The sequence below is a fragment of the Lepidochelys olivacea genome (assembly GCF_965140295.1).
Source record: "Lepidochelys olivacea isolate rLepOli2 genome assembly, chromosome: 2".
Lineage (NCBI taxonomy): Eukaryota > Metazoa > Chordata > Testudines > Cheloniidae > Lepidochelys > Lepidochelys olivacea.
The window spans coordinates 259,729,412-259,750,717 of record NC_140412.1 but is presented as its reverse complement, the minus strand read 5'-3'; the positions used below and the strand labels follow the sequence as shown (position 1 = coordinate 259,750,717).

Here is a 21,306-nt window from a genome sequence, read left to right as displayed (position 1 = left end):
CCATAGAATGTCACCCTGTGGTCCCTGCATCTAGCCCAACTCGTGAGTGAACTAGAGTGTATCTTTTAGAAAGACATCCATCCAATCTTGATTTATAGACTCCAAGTGAGAGTGACATTACTGCAGCCCTTGGTCCAATGGTTAATTACCCGCCCTGAGAAAAAATTTCATCTTATTTTCCAGTTGGTTAAAGCATTGGAGTAAAACGTATTACAACTCACTGCCGGAATGAAGTCCACGTGCAATCCGACTTTAGAATTTTGGAGGCAGGGCCTTTAATATGAATGCATTAAGCTCTAACGGGCAGGGAATTATTAGGCCCATTTTCCATATGGATAATAAATTGAGCCATAGAGAGAGGGGACGAAACACATCTATACTCAAACAACTAGTCAGCGTGGTAGAATTGGAACTGCAGTCTTGGTTCATCTCTCTTAGTTCCTTCCTCTAGCCATCAGCCAGACAAACACGCTCTGCCTTGAGCAGTATTTATACAGAGCATCTGAAGGTGTGATGGTTGCATAATTCACCCCCCAGGTATTTATCTGCACCCAGCTTTTGTCCTTTCCTTAACTTTACTTCTTTCATATTTATTTTTTGGTGAAGGTATTTAGATGCCTGCATTTTTCTAAGAGGATGAGGACTGATTTTCTTGGAAAATCCCAGACTAAATATAGAACCCAGCACTCAAGGGGAGGAATAAATTAATGGCATGACCCAGGACCACTGCTTCCAGAGTGTAAAGTTCCCCACACTGCTGTTCACACACCATCACCCCGAACACTCCAATGTCCTTCTAGTTGGTGCAATGGCACCAGCACTCCCGTTGCCCGAATGGTGTATTACGTACCTGGCCAGACATTACATTTAGAGAGGGTCTCACTCTCCCCCACACAGACTTTCATTTGTAAATATCTCAAAAGTATTTTTCCCTTCTTACATTTGTAATTTGTGTTTTGAGTATGGTGGGAAAGTAGCTGATCGATAACCCGGGGGGGGGGGGGGGGCAGAGAGAAAAGAGGGAGGGGGAGAGAGAGAGAGAGATGGATTCCTGCCCACTGAGAACTTGATTCAGATCACCCAGGCCCTGATCAGGCTTCAGAATAGACATCAGATGTTGACTGTGTTTAATCCTTGTCAACCCAGACTGACACAGACACAGAGGCCCACGGGTGCCAACTGCCACAGGTTTCACTGTCTTTTATAAGCAGCTCCTGCCCCAGACCTGATCAACTCACTACACCTAATACTCCATTTTCACAGTATTTATCCATAAAAGATAGCATGTGAGGTCTCTACAGAAAGCTTGTAACTTATTGATGCTCATAATCATTGCGAGATGTGTGGAGGGGTAATATTTAAGGAATAATGTAGCTACATTGAAAATGATGCCGCATGGTCTTGGCGTGAAAGTGAGTCACCAGGGAATTTTAGGTCTTGGTGATGGCCCATGCAAGCTGGAGGGAGCTGTCACCTTTCCCTGGCTAGCCAGTTATGTCAGGTATTGTTCCATTGTCCACCATTGCACCAACCCAAAAGAGCCAGCAGAAAACTGTCAAAAACAAACTCTAAACATGGAAAGCACTTGGCAGTGAAATGGAAGGACAGGGCAAGGAGGGGATCTCTGGTGAATAAAGACAAGAGGCTGATTCAGTATATCACAGGGTGGAGGAAGACCCTCTGGACCTATTCACTGAGGAGGTACCTTGATGTGCGGTGGTGTGTCATGCAAGACTGGGCCCTAGCTCCTTGGGGGGCAGCTAATGCTGCAAGAGGCTTTGTGGTGGGAATCTACTTTATTAGACAGAAAAGGCGATTAGTCACAAGCGCAGGCCCTAGTTCGTGTTTGATTGTTTTGTTTCTTATGTAACCATTTGTTTCCATTACTTATTTCTGTTTGAATCTCTGTTCTTTCTTCAGTAAATTTCCTTATGTTTTACTATAACTCAAGGGCTGTGTGTGATGCCGGTGTGGTGGTCTAGGGTAAAACTGGTAAACTGAGGTACACTCTGGGAATAGAGGATCTGAGATTTCTATGGGTATCCAGTGGCTGGACACCATAGGGGGACACTTTGAAGGGATTCAGGGATGGGGGTGTAAAGCAAATGCTGGAGAAGAGTGTCTGATAGCCCCGTTGTTTTAGGGAGCTGTCAAGGCTGATTCCCCACTCTGGCATTTTGAGTGCAGAAGGTGGAGGCCCACAAGGATTTTTAAAAATACTGGCCACTCTAGGCTCGTATTAAACTCCCAAGGTTACAGTTTCTCTCTGACCTTGGATGGGTAGATGCTGCCACCACCCAAATACAACAAACAAACAAACAAACCACCTTTGAAACCAGAAAGGCGCACTTGGAAATTCCTTCCTGTGGGGTACTCTCAAGCCCTTTCACACCCTCCCCCCGGGGAAGAGCTGAAAAAGAAAAATAAAGGAAATCAGCTGTTGCCACCAGCCAATTAAACAACATGCGCAAACCTCTTAGGACACCAAAAATCCAATCCTGTTCTTGAAAAAGGTAAAATTTTATTAAAAACAAAAAGAAAGAAAATACATCTGGAACTTAGGCTTTTGCTAGACTTAAAAAAACCCACTTACAAAATTTCAACATCAAGAATAACCTTCTTGAGGTCCAGCTTAAAGGTTACAAGCAAAACAAAAGCATTTGGGGTTAGCACAGAGGAGTCCACAAGCCAATAAAAAATAAAATAAATAACCCTAATTGCATCTTCCTAGACATTCCCTAATTTACTTACATTTTTGGGGTTTTAGATAAGCAATCTTTAGGTATGATCTGATGGGTTTTCATACCTGGCTTTCAGCTTCTCATAGCATAACTGCTCCCTGTTCAACCTCTTTCCCAGAGAAACACAACAAACAGACAAAGGAAAGTTTTTTCCCAATTTAAAAAAGTTCTAGCCCTCCCATTGGGTCTTTTGATCAAGTGCCCACTCCCTTCCTTTTACCTATGGGCTTGTTAACCCTTTACAGGTAAAGCAAGTAGAGAACAGCTACTAACAGGGGTTTTATAGCTAACTGGCTGGCCGGATGTTCATAAAAGGGAGCCACCTCCCCACACACACTTCATTTATCACAGGAACGAACACCCAGCTGGCACAGGCAAGACTCCCTCACGCTGCAGGCAGGTGGCAACAAGGTGACACACAAACCCTCGGCGCCCTGAAAAGCGTCAGAACCTCCCATACTAAAATCTGATGGGCTAGGATTTAGGGTGGGATTTTCAACAGCCTTCAGCGCTGGCCTCACTCTGCTCCCAGGGGAGTCAGCGGGAGTTCTCCCAACGACTGCAAGGAGCGCAGAGTAAGGCCAATGCTCAGTGCTTCTGAAAATCCCTGTGTAGCGATCATGCCAGGCACCAGCCTTTGAACTAACGCCAGGATTTCCTTTTCTATGCAGTATGTGACTGTGTGGCATGAACACAGAGGAACAAAACAGGAACTGCCCAAGGAAGGACCAGGCCATAAATTAAAGAGAGCAAAGACAATGCTTCCAAGGGTTTGGTTTAACAAACCAACTGCAACTTCCCCTTGGCTCAGGGAAAACCGCAAAGGAAGGAAACACACCAGGCTGGGGAAGGAGTGATAGGAAATGATAGGAGTGATGCCAAACTCAGCAGCAAGGATTGGAATAAGCGTGGGCCTGATGTGAGAAGAGTCGTTACCATGGAGAGCTCTCTAGAACCCACCGCGCAGAGACTGTACAAATGTCCTGAGTGCGGGAAAAGGTTCAGGAAGACTCCCCTGGAAATCCACATGGGAGAGAGGTCGTTCATGTGTAGTGACTGCAGGAAAGGTTTCATCAAGAAGATAACCCTCACTGGCCAGCCAAGGACCCAGATGGGCAAGAAGCCTTACACGTGTTTGCAGTGAGGAGGCGCTTCAGCCAGAAGATCACTGTCATCACCACCAGAAGATCCACTCCCGGGCGGGACCCTACATCTGCACCAACTGCAGGAAGAGCTTCATCACCGACAGAACCGTGGCCCCACACAGGAGGAGGTACCCGGGTAAGCAGCTGTTAGTCTGTGCCCAGTGCAGGAAGAGCTTTACCTGGAAGGAGAACTTCACGATGCACCAGAGGAGCCACACAGGCCAGAGGCCCTATGCCTGCAGGGAGCGCTTTGTGCACAAAAAGACCTCTAAGACATACCGGCTGGTCGACCTGCAGGAAACTCCCCCATAAGTGCAGCAGCCAGCATGGGAAGTGGTTTGTTAAGGTCTCCCTGGCCATGCCCCAGAGGATACACCAGGACGAATAGCCCTACATGTGCCCCAGGTAAAGCGAAAGCTTCACACATAAGAAGACCCTCAAGGTGCACCCGAGGCTGCCGTGGGAGAGAGGCCACACCAACACATTTCTGGGTATATCAACAGCATCGGTCCCCAGCCGGCTTCTATGTCACCGACGAGAATCCACATAAAAGAGGAGCGGGATGCACATGATGGACAGCAAATAAGCCTCAGTGTGGTGAGGAGTACAGTGCCCCATAGGGCTCAGCTCGATGCAGATGAGGACCACAGCACTGAGAACAACTTCAGTCCCATCATAGCAGGAATCCACCCAGCAGGAGGCTCCTACGTACACACTGAGCGCGAGGAACGGCTCCAGACTGCTGAAAATCTCGCGGCCCACCAGACAGCTTGCCCAGCAAGGAGGCCACATGAGAGCAGGGACTGCGGAGGTCACTCGGGTCAAGGGGTAGCTTAGCCAATAAGCAGTGCACTGGGAAAATCACTGGCCAAGAACGGGGAAGGGCTGGCTCTCAGAGGAAGTCATTTGACCGGGAAGAAAGCCCAGGTGGGGAAGAGGGAGTACCCGTGCACCAGCGTGTGGAGAAGTTCACCTCACCAGGCACACGCTGACCCACAGGCAGGACAGGCCCCATGAAGGCAGCGCCTGCAGCGAAGGCTTCATTGAGAGGTCGCAGCTCATGATACACCAGCGGATTGAGCGAGACACCCGATTGGTGCAGTGTGTGAGAGAAGAGCTTCATCCAGAAAATGAACACCGTCATCCCAGCACAGCCATGGCCAGGAGAGGCCCTTTGCCTGTCTTCAGTGTGGGAGGGCTGAGGGTACCGAGTGAGGGAAGAGCTTCAGTCAGGAGATGACTCTGATGAGGCATCAGAGGCTCCATGCTAGGACGGAGATTGTTCCTACGCACGGGGCACCAGGGGGAATCTAAAGACGCCCCAGCAGCCCAACAGAGGGGCGAGGTCTCACGTAGCTCTGGCACTTGGGAGAAGCGTCTCTCAGAAATCAAGGCTCAACAGGCACCAAAAGGTCCCCACCTGCCGCATCAAGTGGTGATGGCAAAGATCATTGCTGTTGCTTCTGATGTCCGGCAGAGCCCGACTGCTCCAGTGAGATCCCTCGCAGAGGGTAAGGATGGGTTGTAGCAGAGATCTCTGCAATGGGCTCTCATCAAAGCAGCAAGTTACTCAGTGTGGAATTGCACTGTGTCATGATTTCCATTGCATATGAACCAAATAACCGAGACCCAGCACAGAGCTAGGGACCTCCACAGGGCATTGATATTTTGTATCTGTGAGGTTCTCCTGAACTCCTATAATAAAATATAACATTTCTCTCAGCATCTGCTGCTTAAATATGGTGTAAATACAATGTAAAATTAACATGGCACACATTCAATGGATTCAAGACTGGCTAACTGATAAGTCTCAAAATGAAATTGTAAATGGTGAATCATCATCAAGTGGGCCTGTTTCCAGTGGGGTCCCGCAGCGATCCGTTTTTGGCCCTACGCTACTTAACATTTTTATCACTGAGCTGGAATTAAGCATAAAATCATCACTGATGAACTTTGCAGAGGATATAAAACTTGTGGGAGTGGTAAATAATGAAAAGTGATCTTGATTGCTTGGTAAACTGGGCACAAGCAAACAGTATGCATTTTAATATGGCTAAATGGACATGTCTCTAGCTAGGAACAACGAATGTAGGCCATCCTTACAGGACAGGGGACTCTCTCCTAGGAAGCAGTGACAATGAAAAAGATTTGGGGGTCATGGTGGATAATCAGCTGAACATGAGCTCCGAATGCAACATGGTGTTAGTCCTTTTTCTGTTAGGCTGAACAGCCCATTATTAAATATTTGTTCCCATATAGATACTTATAGACTGTAATCAAATAATCTCTTAACCTTCTCTTTGATAAACTCAAATAACTCAATCACAATAGGGCATGTTTTCTAATCCTTTAAACATGTTTGTGGCTCTTCTCTGAACCCTCTCCAATTTATCAACTTCCTTCTTGAATTGTGGGCTCCAGAACTGGACACAATATTCCAGCACCAGCACTGAATACAGAAGTGAATTAACCTCTCAACTCCTACTCGAGTTTCCCCTGTTTATGCATCCCGGGATCACATTTTCACAGAATGAAAAGTTCCAAAAAATTCTCAGTTTGGAAGCCTCAAAATGCAACATTTCAGCATTTTCAACTGATACAAATTATCAATTCAGAATATTTAATTTTAAATGGGCATTGTGAAAGGAAACACTGCCATTCATTTTGAAATGCTGTCTCGGAAACCTCAAAAAGTTTAATTGAAAAACATTCATGTTTTCCTGCAGAAAAGTTTGATCTGAACTAAGTCACATTTTGCAAAACATACACACGCTAACACAAAACAAAACCTTTGAAAATGTTTGACCAGCTGCACTTCAAGTTTAGCCCAGGCCTAAGTGTTTTTCTGGATTGGGGCCACATAGGCAAAGCAGTACAAGAAGGAGAAATAGACTGACACAGAAGGAGCCACATGGGCAAGTGGCCATTCTGCATACTGAGGGCTTCTTGAATTCCACGTCTACATCAGCCATTTCTTCCGCCTCTCTCTGCCTGTCCCCTTCTGCATATAACAATCCTAAGAAGTACCAATCCTTCAGGGATCCATCCAAAACACTTGACATTTTAGCTTCTGAGCCATCCGTTTAACATGGTGATAGGCCCTCCACATTTTGTTCTGTGGGACTTTGTCTAATCGCACTCCTCAGTAGCCACCGACCGTCTTGGAATCACTTTTGGACAGGAGAAAATCCGTGAATCCCTTTAAAAGAATTGGTTTTTAAGTGATTCCCCCATTCTCACCCCCACCCTCCCATCAGGTTCTCCATCTAAGCACCAACAAGAAGAGGGAGGAATTGGGTCAGGGAAGATTTACATGGATAAGATGGGCGACTTGTCAAGAGTTTGAGGGCGGGACTTAGGAAAAAAGGTGTTCAGTGCGGAGCTATCTCTGCTCCCATCATAGTCAATGGTCAAACTCCCCCTGGTGGCAGAGCTGAGCCAGCACCAAGTGCTTTTGAAAATCCAGCCATAAATATTGAGCAGAAGATCAGTTTGAAGGTTACATTAGTTCTGTGCTCGGAATCAGACTAGAACGAAACAAACCAGAGAGAGGCTGAAGACTAAACTAACAGAATGAGATAAGTACATACACGGAATGAACATGAATGAATGTGTGGAGAGCCCCAGAGCCCGCAGCACGCCTGATTACGTCAATGGGAGCTGCGAGCGCTGAGCACCAGTGGAGATTCTGTTTGAAAGGTTCTGGATCATTCATAACGCTGAGGACAAGAGGAAGACGGCCGAGATACTTACTGGTGCTGGCCAGTTTGCCCCTACAGAACAGCATGAGCCAAATTCTGTCCTCAGATACATGCTTCCATTGAGTGTGTGAGCAGGGTTTGGCACTCAGTAAAATGAAGGAAGATTAAAAACCAGAACACAATAGAAGCATCTGATGGAATCTGTAAACCTCGCAACCACTGGAAATACAGGGTTACAGAAATTAGGGGAGGGGAGGGGAGCAGAGACGCAAAACGGGGTGGAGACAAAGAATGAAAAATAAATCCCGGGGGAAAGGGAAAGCCATCCAGCCCCTGTCCCGCTCCAGATCTGTTTAGAGAGCGACACATTGAAAATCAGAGATGCCTCCATGCCACAAAGTTCTGGCTTTCCTTATAAGGAGGGAGAGCAATTTGTGCCACCCTCCTGCTTGGCCAGTCATGGACATTGCTCAAGCCATGATGTTTAGAGCTGCAAAGGTAATGGCTTCGTGGTTGAGATTCAATGCCAGACTTCCATGGGAAATAGTCGGAGACTCAAAGCCCAGCCACGGAACCAAAATCCCCTGCAGATCAAGGGGCTCGGCAGCCACCCGTCTAGCTTAGGCCCATCTCGCCACATAGAAACGTGGGGGGAAATGTTCAAACTTGCACGCCTAACACCAGGCAATAAATCCATATTCGGGTGCCTAAACAAGCGGCCGAAAGTTCAGAAGTGCTGAGTCCCTACAACTCCCATGAGAGCTGCCGGGCCTCAGCACCTCTGTGAAGCACCCCACTTATTTAGCTCTCCCGCCCCCACAGTTACATAGCAGGTAAACTCTTCAGGGCAGGGCCCATCGTTTTGTCCTGTGTTTGTACAGTGCCTAGCATAACAGGGTCCTATGACTGAGGCTCCCAGATGCTGCCGCAAATGAAGAATAGTAGATGCCTAAATATGGATTTAGGTGCCTACTCTTAGGCATCCTACTTTGACAATTTTGGATACTGTGCTTGATACAGGCCATTGCCCAGGTCCCAGAGGGACTGATTGTGTTGTGGAGTGGCAGCAAGGTTCCTTCTAGACTCCAGTCAACATGCTGAAAGCCTCAAAGCTTCCAGATCCTTCAAAAGGTCTGAGTTTGCTTCCTACTGCCAACCCTGCCTTTGGTTTTCGTTAGTTCATTTTAAGATCCAGGGTGTTATTTTGCTGCAATCTTGGTCAACTCAGCAAGTCCTTATGGACAATCAAAATCAGCCCCTGAGAGCGCAGAGGCTAGTGTTCTGGCAGCTGAGAGCAGAAGAACTTTCAAAGCCACTTTAAAAACTGGTTTGCTGCGAAAGGCGATGTGTTTTGCTCTGTTGTACTGCAGTGTGTTTTAAAAAAAAACCCAGCAGCAGTTCTTTGGGCATGCCGACTGCAGGCAGATTTAGCTTGACCGTGCCAAGAAACGCCAGTGTACGGGACATGTGAACCTAATGTATCAGCAGGTGGAGTTCCAAAATGACATATCCCCCATATTATTGAGCAAAGCTCCAAGTGGCTGAGCATTCAAAAATATACCAATGACAGCTCTACTCCCGACATCTCAGACTTCAGGCAGCCACCGTAGGACGGGTCCTGCAGGGTGCAGAGCACCTCCTAAAGGGCAGTGAGACCTGCGCAGACCATGCTCAACAGCTTGCAATCCTGGGACCTTACATTGATCCAACCACTGATTCCGGAAGCAAATTCTTCTGACGGCAACATCCTGAGCTGGCCAGGTACAGTGAATCTTGTTATAAGGACAACTTGCTCTGAGCATTAGGAGACAGCCACGTGATTGCTATCCCCACACGCACAAAACAAAGCCTTTCCAGACATGTATAGGGCAAAGTCTCCATCCTGCCAGGGCGAAGCAAATGCTGCCATCTGTTTTAATGCTAAGGCAGGTTCTAATTAGTAGGCCAACAAAGGTGCAGTTATCGTCACCTGCAGCTGAATAGGCTGCATCACCCAAAAGGTGCAACTCATTTTTGACCTTTGATAACATCAAATAATTACTTCTAGTGGGACCCTGACAGCCAAATGTCCCCCGCCCTGATCAGGGTAAGCAAGGAGGAAATGCATCGGGATGAATACGATTTGGGGAAACAAAATACGATCTAGAAGAATGACCATGACAAATGAGAGGTTTCAGAGTAACAGCGTGTTAGTCTGTATTCGCAAAAAGAAAAGGAGTACTTGTGGCACCTTAGAAACTAACCAATTTATTTGAGGCTCATTTTAGCTGCATTCCACTGCAGCACTGGTATATGCTCGGGTCTAAATACTAGTGGCCAGAGCATGGGCTGGTGTTAACCAGTGTTGCTCCATGGAAATCAAAGAGAACCAGCTGATAATCTGGCCCTGGGAGTCCCATTCACTGATGGATGCACAGACCAACATGGGGGCACGCAGCAACCCAAAGCTGGACTACATTCAATGGGACCCCTATCACTGAGTGCACTTTGGCCCATCTCTGCCGGCCATGGTTTCTGTTCTCCACTTCCGCAGCTGAATTGTTTCTGATGCAGCTTTCCATATGAATCATGTTGCTTGGGAAATAAAGGAAAGCATGTATCCTAGGCTGCTGGCGAGGTGGTGTTTGTTTTTCATTAGTGATTCCTACCCCAGCAGCTTTTCATAGGTATTAAACTCACTCCTGCGCCAGGGATCAGCACCAAGCCAAATGCAGCACTTACGTTCTGCTTCAGACCTGGAGAGCCCTTGTGCAGGGTTGAATTTGAGTCACATTGCCCTTATGTAACAACAGCATTACCTTGCATGCATATAGCCTTCTATTCTAGCCTATAGAGGTTCTTCTACAACCCCTATGACCATGGGATCTGAAAGCTTTCTACTGGTGGATTAAGAAATGTGATGTTGGTCATTCTCTTCTCCGGAAGAGAACTGTGTACACAATGGAGTGTTTTGTTATGGCAGGTTTTTAAAGTTCAATTTACATGTGCATCCTGCCCTGTGCTTATGTTAAAGGAGGGAGGTCATTGCACTTGAAGTGGAAGGTGATGAGATTTGGGATGGTCAGTAGTTCCTCCGGGAGTTCGTTCCACAGGCTCCCACCAATCCCCAAGAAAGGTCTGTCTCTGGCACAGAAGAGCTTTATCCTGGGATGGGAAAGTGCCACTGTGCGGGAGGAGCAGAGCCATCAACCAAGGGCCTCATCCTGGAGCTTTATGAGATCTTAGAGAGACAATAAGCCCAGATCATTGAGCACCTTGAAAAGAGGAGAGAAGAGACACTCAGGAGAGGACAGGGAAAGGGGTTGTTAACACACAGAAAAGGGGAACCGAGGGAAGGGGTTTCAAAACAATCTAAACAGAGCAGCTCGGGCAAACCAAAAAGCGACAGTAGGTGGTTAGACAAATCTCCACCAAAACCCCCCTAAAACAAAAGTTAAAAATCCTAGGATGGAGTAGAGTGGGGGAATCTAGAAAGGAGGTGGGGAGGCAAAGGTATCCTAGGTGTGGGAAGCAGGGGAGAGAGATATCTCTGGGGTTCTTTCAGATCTCAGCTTAATTAACAGCCCCACCCTCTGAGAATACTTGAATGCTGGGTTTGAAGGAGAGCGAGAGTGTTTTTGAGAGAGAGGGGTCAGGGAAGGGAGGAGATGAGAGACGGAATCCCCTTATGGGCAACAATTAAAACACTGAAAAATATTCCACCAACTTCCCTAACTCACACACCAGGTAATCCTATATGGGAGGAACAATTAGTTATATTAATAATAAATGTAGTACGTTTAGTGCATGTATTTTACACATAAGGCATATTATGTATCGTTTTGGAGGGATGGAATGAAAATTGCCTGTGTGTGTATATGTATATTGAACTGGTTAGAAAATGGCTTCTCTCTTTCTCCCCCCTTTGGCATAATTTTGACTTTTCATTGAAAAAACAAAACCATGAAAACCACAGGAAAGGAAAGTTCGGTGGTAAGATTGTTGACCAGCCCAAATTTCTCTCACACACATTTGCAATCTGTACCCCCAAAATCTTCTCCCACGCCAATGTCATTGACAGCTGTGTCCTTACTGCGAGCTTTCAGATACTGACACATACCCGCACAGTAACACTTTCTTAACTAGTCACTGTAATGAACTGTGCAGCAATTTATTATGTGCAACCTAGTACTTCCATTGTGCACCTGTATTATGTGCTGCTAAGGTTTGCAGAGGGGCAATTGTTTTCTTGTTGTGCTGGGACTCCCTGCCTGGATACACCACCGTGCCTTGCTTTCCCTTCTTTGAGGAAAGCCAACTCCACACAGTGGCTGCATGTCAAATGAGCAGCTCCCCTCCCAGGGTCATGCCTGCCATACAGAGCATTCATCCTCCACCCTTGCCTCTACTATTACGGCTTTCCCTGCCAGTTCATCTTTCTACTGCCCTGCAGTGCAGCACCTCCCTCCCCTGCTTTAGCTAGTCCCCACTGGCAGGCCCCTGGCCCCTCCTGAATGCCCTCCCACTGATTGCAGCCAGCTGAGGCTCTTCTGAGGCCAAAAGTATTAACTCCTTCCTGCCAGGCTAGGGATGGGGTCTGCACACCCCGGCAGGCACAAAGAGCCTGTAAATTGTGTCTCTGCATTTGCAGATCACACTCACTTGCAAGCTTGCTGACCAGCTCTGCCCTCCAAGCTGACAACAAGAAGAACAAAGATTCTGTCCCAAGCTAGGAGTGTTAGTCCCAATCAGGAGCTACACTGTTTCTGATGAACCTCCCTGATGATGAAAGAGCAGGTAGCCCTAACAGCAGCAGCATACGAATTAAGGAGGAGATGGAAAATAAAGTTTGTGGGCGTGATTAAGTAGCTGGACCAGGACTTTGTTTATTATATTACACAGTGTGGTGCATCTCATCTTCAACCACACTGTGTAATATAATAAACAAAGTCCTGGTCCAGCTACGTAATCATGCCCACAAACTTGGTGGTATAGGTCAACCACATGCGGTATAGGTCAACCCCATGAAGCCTGACCAACTCCTCCACCTCTCTGCCTTGCCACATGCCATGAAACCAGAGGAAAGGAAAGTATTCCTGGAAAAATTTCTCCCTAAGGCTCTGCAGCAGTTGCTCTTTATTCTCCTTAATTACAGCTCCAGGGACACTGCTTCCCTGGAGGTCATGCTAAATGTTCCGCCCAAGGGAGTAAAAAGCTCTATTCAAAGCAGGCGGCTCATTTTAAAAAGCAACATTAGTCATTGTTTGCTGCTCACTCAGGAGGACTACAACTCCCAGCAAGGCACTGCAAATCCCCTAGAAGAGGAGCTGTGCAGCTAATGCACCAGTGCCCAGGGTTAGCTAATGTTGATTGCATCTTCAGGAGAACTGATGGGGCTGGCAATGCCAGGGTACCTAGGCTCTGCCCATATGCCAGCTGGTTTCCAAATCCACCAGGATTTTCCAGCCTCTTTCTCTCTCCCTGCTCTGCTGGCTTTGTTTCTCTGCCTTGTGTTTTACCCTTTCCCCGGTAGCTTTTAAAGCCTGGACACAGACTTCCTGTGAGTCAGCACAGCAGACATTTGGAGGAGAATAACTGATGGGCAGAGCCACAGTGTGTTTGTGTGACAAAAAGCGAGAGATCTGGACTCTGCGTTAGTTGCCAAGTTACCTCTGATGGAAAAATCCTCATCTGGCTAATGCTTAGAGAACAAAAGGTAAATGCCTGAAGGGGATGTTTTCCCACAGCTAAGATAGCATCAATGAATGTCTTTTGTGTCTGTATATGGGCCAAGTTTCATCACTAGAGACTGAATAAACTAGAAAGAAGTGAAAAATTGTTTGATACATGGAAATATTTCATGAAAATTTCTGATCAACTTCATATTATACGTCTAGCAGTTACTGATGTTAAATCTCCCTCTTTGATCAGAATCAGATATGTATTCTTTTGGATGCCACCTGCTTGTTTCTTTAAACGCAAGCACTGGGGACAATATTTTCACAGCTGATGAAGTTACAAGGTATCCAGGGATATTTGCTGATGAGCAGAATGGGACCAAAATCTTTTATGTTTTAAGGTCCTTTTATTTAACAGCTGACACGTCAAAGTTGCTCCTTGTCAAAGAAAATAATCGTCTGTGTTTAATTTTAAAAACTGTATGAAAATAATGAGCCCAAACTGCCTTGATGAGGCCATGTGGTGCGGCTCATATCCTGGTTGTGTGCACGCAGGTGGGTGTGTGAGTGTATTTTCCTTAGATCATCAATTAGTTAGTTACCTGATGTAACGGGGTTTATCTACATGGGAAATTGACCAGAAGTATAGCTGTATAATTATGTATATTACACCAGCTTAATGTCACTTTTATTCCAGAATAGGAGTGTTCACAAAAGGAGTTATACTGACCTAGCTATAATTCTGCTGGTCAATTTCCCCAAGTAAACAAGTCTTTAAAGTTTAGCATATGCTTTGCTGAATCAGGGCCATATAGACTACGAACATTGGTTATAGCTGTGAAAATGTCAGTGAGGCAAAGTGTTTGCAGGTGTTTGGATTTTAAAGCAAGAATCCATTTTTATGCCGGCATCACAATACGTTGTTGTGCTGTAAGTCGTCCTCATGTTGCATTAATTATTACCGATTGTCATTCTCATCAGCTCTCTTCTGCAGCTGTCATCAAGTTGTCCCTTCAGGCCTGGATCCTGAAATCACTGGGGCTACTCATGGGAATAAAGTTAAGACCAGCCATGTGTATTTGCAGGACTGGGTCCTAACTCTTCACCCACAAACTTCACTATGGCCAAGGACTGCTGCCTCATGTAAAAGCAGAGCAGTATCCTTTTAAGCTGTGTGTGAACCCTCCAGTGGCGCTGACTGTGTTCTTGGTATTAGAAGCTGCCAGAAACAGTCATGTGTATGTAGCCACGCCTGGCATATTTAGTAAAAATAGTTATATTGGCCCTTGTGGTGCCTTCATGCTGTTGTTGTGTACAGAGCAAAGGACACAGCGAGCATCCAGTGCAGTGCAAATCTATGTTATGGCAGCTGCCACTGGTTCCTAGAGGCCAGATGCAGCCAGGAATCAGCAAGGAACAGGGCACCCAGGCCACTCCGTCTTTCCTCTGGCCATGCCTCCGTACTGGCCTGGATGTATTGGAGCCATCCTCCCTTGTCCGGCTACAGAATGCATCAGAGGTGCAGTGCAAAGTGGCCTCACCACACCTTAGGGGCTGGCCATGCACGATCCTGTTTAAGTGCCCATATGCACTGCACCGCACTTCACTGCACTGTGTTCTAACATAGGCATTTCTTGGTTCTGTCGCAGTGTTAGGGAACAGTGTTTTAGTCCATAGGCAGATCAAGCCTAATTTAAAGCACTTTCCCTTCAAATCGGTTTCAGAGTAGCAACCGTGTTAGTCTGTATCCGCAAAAAGGAAAGGAGGACTTGTGGCACCTTAGAGACTAACCAATTTATTTGAGCATAAGCTTTCGAGCTACAGCTCACTTCATCGGATGCATGCAGTGGAAAATACAGTGGGGAGATTTATATACACAGAGAACATGAAACAGTGGGTGTTACCATACACACTGTAACCTGAGTGATCAGGTAAGGTGAGCTATTACCAGCAGGGAAGTAGGGGTGGGAAGGGGGGAACCTTTTGTAGTGATAATCAAGGTGGGCCATTTCCAGCAGTTGACAAGAACCTGTGAACCATGGGGAATTAGTTTTACTTTGTGTAATGACCTATCCACTCCCAGTCTTTATTCAAGCCTAAGTTAATTGTATCCAGTTTGCAAATTAATTCCAATTCAGCAGTCCCTCATTGGAGTCTATTTTTGAAGTTTTTTTGTTGAAGAATTGCCACTTTTAGGTCTGTAATCGAGTGACCAAAGAGACTGAAGTGTTCTCCGACTGGTTTTTGAATGTTATAATTCTTGACGTCTGATTTGTGTCCATTTATTCTTTTACGTAGAGACTGTCCAGTTTGGCCCATGTACATGGCAGAGGGGCATTGCTGGCTCATAATGGCATATATCACATTGGTAGATGTGCAGGTGAATGAGCCTCTGTCAGACATGTTTTCCCCATGTTTATTCCCTTCCCTCCACCCCCCACGGTTCCTCACACGTTCTTGTCAACTGCTGGAAATGGCCCACCTTGATTATCACTACAAAAGGTCCCCCCCCCCACCCCGCTGCTAATAGCTCACCTTACCTGATCATTCTCGTTACAGTGTGTATGGTAACACCCACTGTATTTTCCACTGCATGCATCCAACAAAGTGAACTGTAGCTCACGAAAGCTTATGCTCAAATAAATTTGTTAGTCGCTAGGGTGCCACAAGTCCTCCTTTTCTTTTTCCCTTCCAATAGTTAGTCAACCCTATTTCCACTCCACTGAAACACAGATGGGCTAGTGGCCATTTCTTTCTGTAGTGCAACAAGACCCTAAAAGTCAATGGGCCGAATTCATCCTTGATGTGAGTTTAGCTTTAACCATTTCCAAAGGATGCGATTTAAAATGGGTGAACAAGAAAGATTGCACAGTTGCTTTTTGGCGTGAGTAAGTGGTCGCACACTTCCATGTGTACAAGAGTTTGTGCTAGAGAAAGGAAAGAAACTGGATGTGGCAGAGTCTGTTACAGCCTCTCATCCTGCTCTCATCAGATCAGCAGGTCAGAGCAGGAGCAGCAAGGAATGGAAACAAGCTGTGAAAACAAGCAGCCCCAACACCTGAAAATAAAATAAAAGACAAAGCTTTATTGTAATAATGATGGGTAATATCCTTGTTTGAATGGGAAGTAGGGAAAGGGGAAGGCTGGTGGCTAGGCCAAAGGCAATAGAAGCTGCTCTCTCTGCGGCTGATTCTGGACTCAAATCAATTTTGCATCAGTGTAACTCCAGGACCTTCTTTGGAGTTACTCCTGATTTCTGCTGGTGGAAGTGAATCAGAATCAGGGACTTTTTCTTCACTAGTAAACACTGATGTCGTGGCAGAGGACTTTGGACCTGTGGTTACAGTAATGGGCTGGGGTTCCAGCCTCAGCTCCCAGTTCTGCCACACATTAGCTGTGTGACTCGTGACTCTGCTGAAGCCAACCCCCATTAACTTCAGAAGGGCCAGGATTTCATCCTTCAATCTCTCTGTGCCCTGGTCTACACTAGGACTTTAGGTCGAATTTAGCAACGTTAAATCGATTTAAACCTGCACCCGTCCACACAGTGAAGCCCTTTATTTCGACTTAAAGGGCTCTTAAAATCGATTTCCTTACTCCACCCCTGACAAGTGGATTAGCGCTTAAATCGACGTTCCCGGCTCGAATTTGGGGTACTGTGGACACAATTCGATGGTATTGGCCTCCAGGAGCTATCCCAGAGTGCTCCATTCTGACCGCTCTGGACAGCACTTTCAACTCAGATGCACTGGCCAGGTAGACAGGAAAAGAACCGCAAACTTTTGAATCTCATTTCCTGTTTGGCCAGCGTGGCAAGCTGCAGGTGACCATGCAGAGCTCATCAGCACAGGTGACCATGATGGAGTCCCAGAATCGCAAAAGAGCTCCAGCATGGACCGAACGGGAGGTACGGGATCTGATCGCTGTTTGGGGAAAGGAATCCGTGCTATCAGAACTCCGTTCCAGTTTTCGAAATGCCAAAATCTTTGTGAAAATCTCCCAGGGCATGGACAGAGGCCATAACAGGGACCCGAAGCAGTGCCGCGTGAAACTGAAGGAGCTGAGGCAAGCCTACCAGAAAACCAGAGAGGCGAACAGCCGCTCTGGGTCAGAGCCCCAAACATGCCGCTTCTATGATGAGCTGCATGCCATTTTAGGGGGTTCAGCCACCACTACCCCAGCCGTGTTGTTTGACTCCTTCAATGGAGATGGAGGCAATACGGAAGCAGGTTTTGGGGACGAAGAAGATGAGGAGGAGGTTGTAGATAGCTCACAGCAAGCAAGCGGAGAAACCGGTTTTCCCGACAGCCAGGAACTGTTTCTCACCCTAGACCTGGAGCCAGTACCCCCCGAACCCACCCAAGGCTGCCTCCTGGACCCAGCAGGCGGAGAAGGGACCTCTGGTGAGTGTACCTTTTAAAATGCTATACATGGTTTAAAAGCAAGCATGTGAAAGGATTACTTTGCCCTGGCATTTGCGGTTCTCCTAGATGTAGTCCTAAAGCCTTTGCAAAAGGTTTCTGGGGAGGGCAGCCTTATTTCGTCCTTCATGGTAGGACACTTTACCACTCCAGGCCAGTAACACGTACTCGGGAATCACTGTAGAACAAAGCATTGCAGTGTATGTTTGCTGGCATTCAACCAAAATCCGTTCTTTATCTCTCTGTGTTATCCTCAGGAGAGTGAGATATAATTCATGGTCACCTGGTTGAAATAGAGCGCTTTTCTTCAGGGACACTCAGAGGTGCCCATTCCTGCTGGGCTGTTTGCCTGTGGCTGAACAGAAATGTTCCCCGCTGTTAGCCACAGGGAGGGGGGAAGGTTGAGGGGGTAGTCACGCGGTGGGAGGAGGCAAAATGCGACCTTGTAACGAAAGCACATGTGCTATGTATGTAATGTTAACAGCAAGGTTTACCCTGAAAGAGTGTAGCGACTGTTTTATAAAATGTGTCTTTTTAAATACCGCTGTCCCTTTTTTTTTCTCCACCAGCTGCATGTGTTTCAATGATCACAGGATCTTCTCCTTCCCAGAGGCTAGTGAAGCTTAGAAAGAAAAAAAAACGCACTCGCGATGAAATGTTCTCCGAGCTCATGCTGTCCTCCCACACTGACAGAGCACAGACGAATGCGTGGAGGCAAATAATGTCAGAGTGCAGGAAAGCACAAAATGACCGGGAGGAGAGGTGGAGGGCTGAAGAGAGTAAGTGGCGGGCTGAAGAGAGTAAGTGGCGGGCTGAAGACAGGGCTGAAGCTCAAATGTGGCGGCAGCGTGATGAGAGGAGGCAGGATTCAATGCTGAGGCTGCTGCAGGACCAAACCAGAATGCTCCAGTGTATGGTTGAGCTGCAGCAAAGGCAGCTGGAGCACAGACTGCCACTGCTGCCCCTCTGTAACCAACCGCCCTCCTCCCCAAGTTCCATAGCCTCCACACCCAGACGCCCAAGAACGCGGTGGGGGGGCCTCCGGCCAACCAGCCACTCCACCACAGAGGATTGCCCAAAAAAAAGAAGGCTGTCATTCAATAAATTTTAAAGTTGTAAACTTTTAAAGTGCTGTGTGGCATTTTCCTTCCCTCCTCCACCACCCCTCCTGGGATACCTTGGTAGTCATCTCCCTATTTGTGTGATGAATGAATAACGAATGCATGACTGTGAAGCAGCAATGACTTTATTGCCTCTGCAAGCGGTGATTAAAGGGAGGAGGGGAGGGTGGTTAGCTTACAGGGAAGTAGAGTGAACCAAGGGGCGGGGGGTTTCATCAAGGAGAAACAAACAGAACTTTCACACCGTAGCCTGGCCAGTCATGAAACTGGTTTTCAAAGCTTCTCTGATGCGTACCGCGCCCTCCTGTGCTCTTCTAACCGCCCTGGTGTCTGGCTGCGCGTAACCAGCAGCTAGGCGATTTGCCTCAGCCTCCCACCCCGCCATAAACGTCTCCCCCTTACTCTCACAGATATTGTGGAGCACACAGCAAGCAGTAATAACAGTGGGAATATTGGTTTCGCTGAGGTCTAAGCGAGTCAGTAAACTGCGCCAGCGCGCCTTTAAACGTCCAAATGCACATTCTACCACCATTCTGCACTTGCTCAGCCTGTAGTTGAACAGCTCCTGCCTACTGTCCAGGCTGCCTGTGTACGGCTTCATGAGCCATGGCATTAAGGGGTAGGCTGGGTCCCCAAGGATACATATAGGCATTTCAACATCCCCAACAGTTATTTTCTGGTCTGGGAATAGTCCCTTCCTGCAGCTTTTGAAACAGACCAGAGTTCCTGAAGATGCGAGCGTCATGCACCTTTCCCGGCCATCCCACGTTGATGTTGGTGAAACGTCCCTTGTGATCCACCAGAGCTTGCAGCACGATCGAAAAGTACCCCTTGCAGTTTATGTACTCGGCGGCTTGGTGCTCCGGTGCCAAGATAGGGATATGGGTTCCGTCTATAGCCCCACCACAGTTAGGGAATCCCATTGCAGCAAAGCCATCCACTATGACCTGCACATTTCCCAGGGTCACTACCCTTGATATCAGCAGATCTTTGATTGCGTGAGCTACTTGCATAACAGCAGCCCCCACAGTAGATTTGCCCACTCCAAATTGATTCCCAACTGACCGGTAGCTGTCTGGCGTTGCAAGCTTCCACAGGGCTATCGCCACTCGCTTCTCAACTGTGAGGGCTGCTCTCATCCTGGTATTCATGCGCTTCAGGGCAGGGGAAAGCAAGTCACAAAGTTCCATGAAAGTGCCCTTACGCATGCGAAAGTTTCGCAGCCACTGGGAATCGTCCCAGACCTGCAACACTATGCGGTCCCACCAGTCTGTGCTTGTTTCCCGAGCCCAGAATCGGCGTTCCACAGCATGAACCTGCCCCATTAGCACCATGATGCATGCATTGTCAGGGCCCATGCTTTCAGAGAAATCTGTGTCCATGTCCTGATCACTCACGGGACCGCGCTGACATCGCCTCCTCGCCCGGTATCGCGTTGCCATGTTCTGGTGCTGCATATACTGCTGGATAATGCGTGTGGTGGTTGATGTGCTCCTAATTGCCAAAATGAGCTCAGCGGCCTCCATGCTTGCCTTGGTATGGCGTCCGCACAGAAAAAAGGCGCGGAACGATTGTCTGCCGTTGCTCTGACGGAGGGAGGGGCGACTGACGACACGGCTTACAGGGTTGGCTTCAGGGAGCTAAAATCAACAAAGGGTGTGCCTGTACATCAAGGAGTATTTCAGGCAGGACTGCACGGAGGGTTCCAATAAGAAATGGTGCACCAAAGTTATCGTTGTTATTGGAACAAGGAGGTTAGCCTGGCCTCTGATTGATACATGGCTAGATTTACCTCGCTGCGCCTTCTCTGTGAGTGACTGCAGTGTGATCTAGACAGGGGAGGAGGAAAATGAGTACAAAACAAATCTGGTCTATTTCTTGTTCTGACCCACTCCATCTATCTTTTACATCTTTGGCTGGCAGCAGACGGTGCAGAAGGACTGCATGCCATCCACATCTCATGGCTGCTTGGCAGAAGATGGTACAGTACGACTGCTAGCCATCTTCATCTCTTGCCTGCCTGGCATAAGATGGTACAATACGACTGCTAGCAATCCTCATCTCTTGCCTGCCTGGCAGAAGATGGTACAGTACGACTGCTAGCAGTCCGTATCGCCTGCCCGCTCACCATAAGACGGTTCAATAGGACTGCAGGACTAAAGAGAATGACCTGGTCAAGTCACTCCAAATTTAGTCCCTGCGCCCATGTCTGCCCAGGCGCTCCCAGCCGACGTGGCCAGGAGCACCTCGGACACGACGAGGACGACTACCAATCGTATTGCACCGTCTGCTGCCAGAAGGCAATGGGTTGCTGCTACTGTGCAGCAAAGCCGTAACGCGTCTGCCAGCACCCAGGAGACATAGGGTGACGGTTACCTGAGCTGGCTCCATGCTTGCCGTGGTATGGTGTCTGCACAGGTAACTCATGAAAAAAGGCGCGAAACGATTGTCTGCCCTTGCTTTCACGGAGGGAGGGAGGGAACGGGGGCCTGACGACACGTACCCAGAACCACCCGCGAC

General features: G+C 47.6%; 2 protein-coding genes across 4 annotated transcripts in view; both read left to right on the top strand.

The window, feature by feature from the left end:
* LOC311515600 (uncharacterized protein) overlaps positions 1–21,306 on the top strand; it is a 31,259-nt gene that overhangs the window by 6,692 nt on the left and 3,261 nt on the right. The window contains exon 1 of one of the 3 annotated variants that reach the window (XM_084618805.1): positions 12,867–13,282. The exons of 1 other annotated variant lie outside the window; for it this stretch is intronic. The gene's annotated coding sequence lies outside the window, so the exon portion shown is untranslated. Of the gene's footprint in view, positions 1–12,866; positions 13,283–21,306 lie in introns of those variants that run through there. One more of the 3 variants, XM_084618807.1, reaches the window with a different exon arrangement.
* LOC311517301 (uncharacterized protein) lies at positions 15,948–18,792 on the top strand. Its single transcript, XM_084622033.1, has 2 exons — positions 15,948–17,647; positions 18,235–18,792. The coding sequence occupies exons 1-2, from the start codon at positions 17,074–17,076 to the stop codon at positions 18,774–18,776; spliced, it is 1,116 nt and encodes a 371-aa protein (XP_084478159.1). The 5' UTR covers positions 15,948–17,073; the 3' UTR covers positions 18,777–18,792.